This window comes from Lactuca sativa, chromosome 2 (genome assembly GCF_002870075.4).
Source record: "Lactuca sativa cultivar Salinas chromosome 2, Lsat_Salinas_v11, whole genome shotgun sequence".
Lineage (NCBI taxonomy): Eukaryota > Viridiplantae > Streptophyta > Magnoliopsida > Asterales > Asteraceae > Lactuca > Lactuca sativa.
The window spans coordinates 127,345,871-127,351,031 of record NC_056624.2 but is presented as its reverse complement, the minus strand read 5'-3'; the positions used below and the strand labels follow the sequence as shown (position 1 = coordinate 127,351,031).

The following is a 5,161-nucleotide window of genomic DNA, read 5'->3' as shown; positions in this document are numbered from 1 at the left end:
TATGCAAAATTCCTCTTTTTATATTTTATGTTATTTAGTATGTTCTTTATGCAAAACGCATTGACTATTAGGTTGTGTCCGTGATGATTCGGTCATGCTTCCCTATACTACCCAATAGTACTACCAAACAATGATTTTTATTTATTTAAATGCAAACGACACGTTTAACGGTATTCTTTTAGGGCTATAAGACCACTATCCATATGAGCATACATCAGGAAATGGTGAGAAATAGGGACATTTTCATCATACTTAGTTCTCTCATCATGGTAAAAAGACCAAACATTGTAAACTCCTCATTGTTAATGACATCAAAATAGGCAACTTCGTCGTTAATGTAGCTTCTTCATGTGGAAGGGGTGAACATCCAATTCTGATGTGTCTTTATGTTGAAGATGTTTTATAGCCTCCTATACAAACCCAACTAATTAAGCAAATGGTTATCAGCAAAACAGAGAATAAAGTGCAATAAGATAAACAAATAAATAATAACATAAAATCAAAATGAAGAGAATCAAAGGCAATAACACAAACACACAATCATAGTTAACATAGAATCAAAAGTCAGAATAAGAATCATAGTTAATAATAGAGAATCAAAGGAAAAATAGAGACTACAAACCATATATACACTTTTATGTCTACATGAAATATTTTACTTCCCATACTTTATATTGTGCAAAAACATGCACTTGAATAAGACGATCTGCTTAAGTAGGGTTTAACGAACTTGAGCTCTAATTATGTTACTGAAATGTGTTGAACCAAGGAGACAAATAAAGACATCAAATTGTGCATTATGAAAGACGAAATTACCCTCATGTGTAGTGGCGGACCCAAAAAGAAACATCACATGTTGCACAAAATCTCTAGGAGTTTCACTACTAGAAAAAAAATTCATTTTCTACTGTAGTTTTCATCACAAAATCTGTCACTAAAGAGTTTTGCCGACAAATTTGAGTAGGGATGAGCATATGGACCGGGAACCGGCCGGAACCAGAACCAGAACCCGATGGAACCCGTCAGGTCGGGACCGGGGTGATATTCTTGTGGATTTTTGGAACCGGGAACTAGTAGAACCGTATGTTGCTATTTCTCGATAACCGGTTCCAACATTGAAGACATGGCAAGAACCGGTAGGAACCAAAACCGGTAGAACCGACGGTCCGATTCAGTTCCTATTTTCCACCAAATTCGGTTCCGATTCAGACCAGTTCTAGTCGGGTCGGTTCTTTTGCTCATCCCTAAATTTGAGGAGTAGCACATGCTAACCTGTGCTACATATTGGTTCGGCGATGCTCATGTTGGCAACACATGAGGGTTCTTAACTATGGAAACAAATGGGGATTAGTGAGAGAGACCAAATCTACTAATTTAGTTCGAAATAAGATTCAATTATGCAACAATCAAGAACTTTGGACCAAAGGTGTTGTATTGAAGAAACCTCCGGAACCAAAAATGTAGTTTACTCTAAAAACTTTGTTAATAAAACATTATAAAATATTAATTAACGCCAAAATGATAAAAATCATTTAAGGAAGCGCCAAATACAACTTTCAAGTTCATGAAGACCTTGGATGGTTGGACTGTTCATTGTATGGGTGGCATAACTGTCACCACAATTGCATGATCCACGCTCACCACATTTCATTTGCAAATCGCCCAAAATTCAGTTCGCAGAAAGTAAACCATCCGCCATGGAAGCTCTCAGAGCTCCCTCCCCTGTTTCTCCACCTTCACGTATCAGAACCCAATTACCCAAACCCATTTTCAGTCTTTCATTTACTCACAAAACCCCCAATTCACCCTTACCCAATCTAACCCAATTTACAAAACCCAAATTCAAAACCTTCACTACCATTTCTCCATCTGTTTCAACCGAACCCACATCCCCACCTGAAGAAGAAACCGAAACCCTTGAACAAGATGAAAAATTCGACTGGTTTTCTCAGTGGTACGCGCTCATGCCTGTGTGTGATCTGGACAAGAGGGCGCCCCATGGGAAGAAGGTGCTAGGTCTCGATGTTGTTATCTGGTGGGATAAGAACGATAACGAATGGAAGGTGTTCGACGATAGTTGTCCACACAGATTGGCTCCACTTTCCGAAGGAAGGATCGATCAATGGGGAAGGCTGCAGTGCGTCTACCATGGCTGGTGCTTCGGCGGCTCCGGCGACTGCAAATTTATCCCTCAAGCTCCCCCTGATGGTCCTCCGGTAACACACCCGATCCTTTTAACCTTTCTTCCCTACAATTTCATACACGATTTCATCATGAATTCATAGGTATTTTTCAATTGCAGGTTCATACGTTCCAGAAAGCATGTGTAGCTGTTTACCCAAGCATTGTTCAAAACGGAATTGTTTGGTTTTGGCCTAACACTGATCCTGAATACAAAGATATCCTCACGAAGAAGAAACCTCCATACATTCCTCAACTCGACGACCCTTCATTTACATTCCAAATGTTTAACAGAGACATACCATATGGGTATTCATCATTCAATCTTTCAAATTGTCTCCTATTTAACAAAAAACGAATCCATTCATCGATCAAGAGACTGACATTTCACATTTTCAGGTACGAAATCTTGATTGAAAACCTCATGGATCCCGCTCATGTTCCATACGCACATTATGGCATAATGAGGATGCCACAACCCAGATAAGTACTCTGTATTCATTCTTCTTCTTAATTCTCTGCCATTTTCAAAAATCATTAGCCTAACACAAGTTTTTCCTTCACTGTTAAGCAAGATCGGGAAGGGGGAAGACCTCTTGAAATAAACGTAAACAAAATAGACAAAAATGGTTTCACTGCAAACCAACAAAATAGTCAATGGCAATTCGTTCCTCCTTGTTTGTTTTATGGAAGTGCAACAATCGGGGGAAATCCAGATGACGTGTCTGCCACCTCAGCAGGAAACACAAAGGTAATGCATTTAATTTATACTTTATCCTTTTGGTACTTAATTACATCAATTCGATTGATTTTCAGGGGCAATTAAGTCAAAAGCCACCTCGACAATTGCTTTTGATCTTTATATGTATGCCAGTGAGTCCTGGAAATAGCAGAATTATCTTTATTTCGCCTAGAAACTTTGGTGTTTGGATTGATAAAATTGTCGCAAGATGGATGTATCATATTGGGCAGAATTTGATTATTGATTCTGATTTGTATCTTCTTCATGTTGAGGTAAAACAAAACAAAACCCTAATTTATAATGAATTAATTAATGGAAGTATGTTGCTATATATTGATTTTTACTTGTTTTTGATTATGAAATGTGTAGGAAAAGAAAGTGATGGAAGCTGGATCTTCTAATTGGAATAAAATATGTTTTGTTCCAACAAAAGCAGATGCAAATGTGGTTGCATTTAGAAAATGGCTAAATAAGTATTCAGATGGAAAAATCGATTGGGGAAACAAATTTAATGGATCTCTGCCACCAACTCCCGCTAGAGAACAACTCATGGACAGGTAATTTTTCAAAAAAAAAAAAAATCAACAATGATTAGGTTATAAAGTTAAATGCAAGAAATAGCAATGTAATTTCATGTATTTGTTTTTTGTAATATAACACTTTTATTTCTTGATTCTTGTTGTTACAATATTGTACTTTGACAAGTTAACCTAATTATAGAAATGTCATCCAAATTATATAACAGTTTTCATTGTTATAATTGGGTGGATTTTTTCAAAGGAAATAAGAAGAAATTTAAGGTATAATGTTGTAATTTGGTAGATTTTTGGGTTAATTGTATAAAGGACGTTATAGTTTGTGTTTTTTTTTACGGATTAAACGTCAAGTTTATTTTTTGCCTGAAAAAGACCTTGTATTTTTTCATTTTTTCCGATAAACCCCTCAAAATTGTCGTGTTTTCCGAAGAATCCCTCAACCTTCTAAATGCTTCCAAATAAACCTCAACTTTTTTAGTTTTTCTTGAAAAACCCTCATATTTTACAAATTTTTTGGAAAAAAAGGACTAAAAGGGTCTGATCGGAAAAAATGAAAAAAAATACAAGGTCTTGTTCAGGCAAAAAATAAACTTGAGGTTTAATATGGAAAAAACACAAAATATAAGGTCTTTTATGAGATTAACCCTAGATTTTTCAAGAGAAAAATAGGAAGTATGTTGTAGAAAAAAAAAATGAAAGTAGGATGCTATAATAAACAAATAAATAGAAGTATCGATACTAATAAGAAACAATTGTAGTTTAAAAACTCTACCATATTATCGAAATATTGAAAACTCTACCAAATTATTGAAATATCATCCAAATAACAAGCAAAATTTTCAATGTTATCATTGGAAATTGAGTAGACTACGTTTTTCAAGTAAAATAAAATAAAATGAAACTACCATGTTTTAGTTGAAAGAAATGAAGGTAGGATGCTAAATAACATATAAAGAAAAGTACGTTGCTATTTCTTGTATTTATTCCTGAGGTTAAATACTTGTTTTTGTATATCAAAACTCATTGACTTATTGACTTGTTGACTTTCAGGTATTGGAGCCATGTGGTGAATTGCACGAGTTGCAATTCGGCATACAAAGGTCTTAATGCACTTGAGGTGTCACTTCAAGTGTTTTCACTTGCTTCAATTGCTATTGTGGCTGCAGCCAAACAAGGGATGATATCGGTTGCAGCAAGGAATACACTTGTTGTTCTTGCTATTTTGTGCTTTGTGGGATCAAAATGGTTGTCTCATTTTATCCACAAAAACTTTCACTACCATGATTATAATCATGCTTTTCGTTGAGAGTTGTTGTTTTGAGGATAATACTTGCTTTATAGAGCTTGTTATTGTGCCCATGGTTGTATGTAGTGATAAACAAGACACGAGACATTGATATCATTTATAGTGAATACGTATAAATTAAGTCTACTCCTTGTTGACCGAATACTTTATGTGATTTGGTCTAAGTTTTACCTTATAAATCTATTTGTTTCATAGCATTTTTCCATTTCTTATGTTTGATTGACTCATGGTAGAATCAAGGTTTGTATTATGAGGATCATAGACTTTGTGAAGAGATGATAACCTATCATATGTCAAATACTTGGATAAAGAGTAAGGTTTATGTGATGTGAGTATATGATTCACTATATTATAATGACAATCTTTAGGATATGAGTAAGGCCTAGATGACATTTT

At 35.1% G+C, this 5,161-nt stretch overlaps 1 protein-coding gene across 2 annotated transcripts; it reads left to right on the top strand.

Moving 5' to 3' along the window:
- The first annotated feature begins 1,568 nt into the window (after positions 1-1,568).
- Positions 1,569-4,891, top strand: LOC111898594 (protochlorophyllide-dependent translocon component 52, chloroplastic). 2 transcript variants are annotated; one of them, XM_023894488.3, is made up of 7 exons: positions 1,571-2,216; positions 2,303-2,490; positions 2,581-2,664; positions 2,746-2,932; positions 2,998-3,195; positions 3,293-3,480; positions 4,510-4,891. In XM_023894488.3, the coding sequence occupies exons 1-7, from the start codon at positions 1,698-1,700 to the stop codon at positions 4,763-4,765; spliced, it is 1,620 nt and encodes a 539-aa protein (XP_023750256.1). In that variant the 5' UTR covers positions 1,571-1,697; the 3' UTR covers positions 4,766-4,891. The 2 variants fall into 2 exon arrangements, with proteins under 2 accessions (XP_023750255.1, XP_023750256.1); XM_023894487.3 differs by having other exon boundaries at positions 1,569-2,216; positions 2,303-2,664.
- Positions 4,892-5,161: the final 270 nt, after the last annotated feature.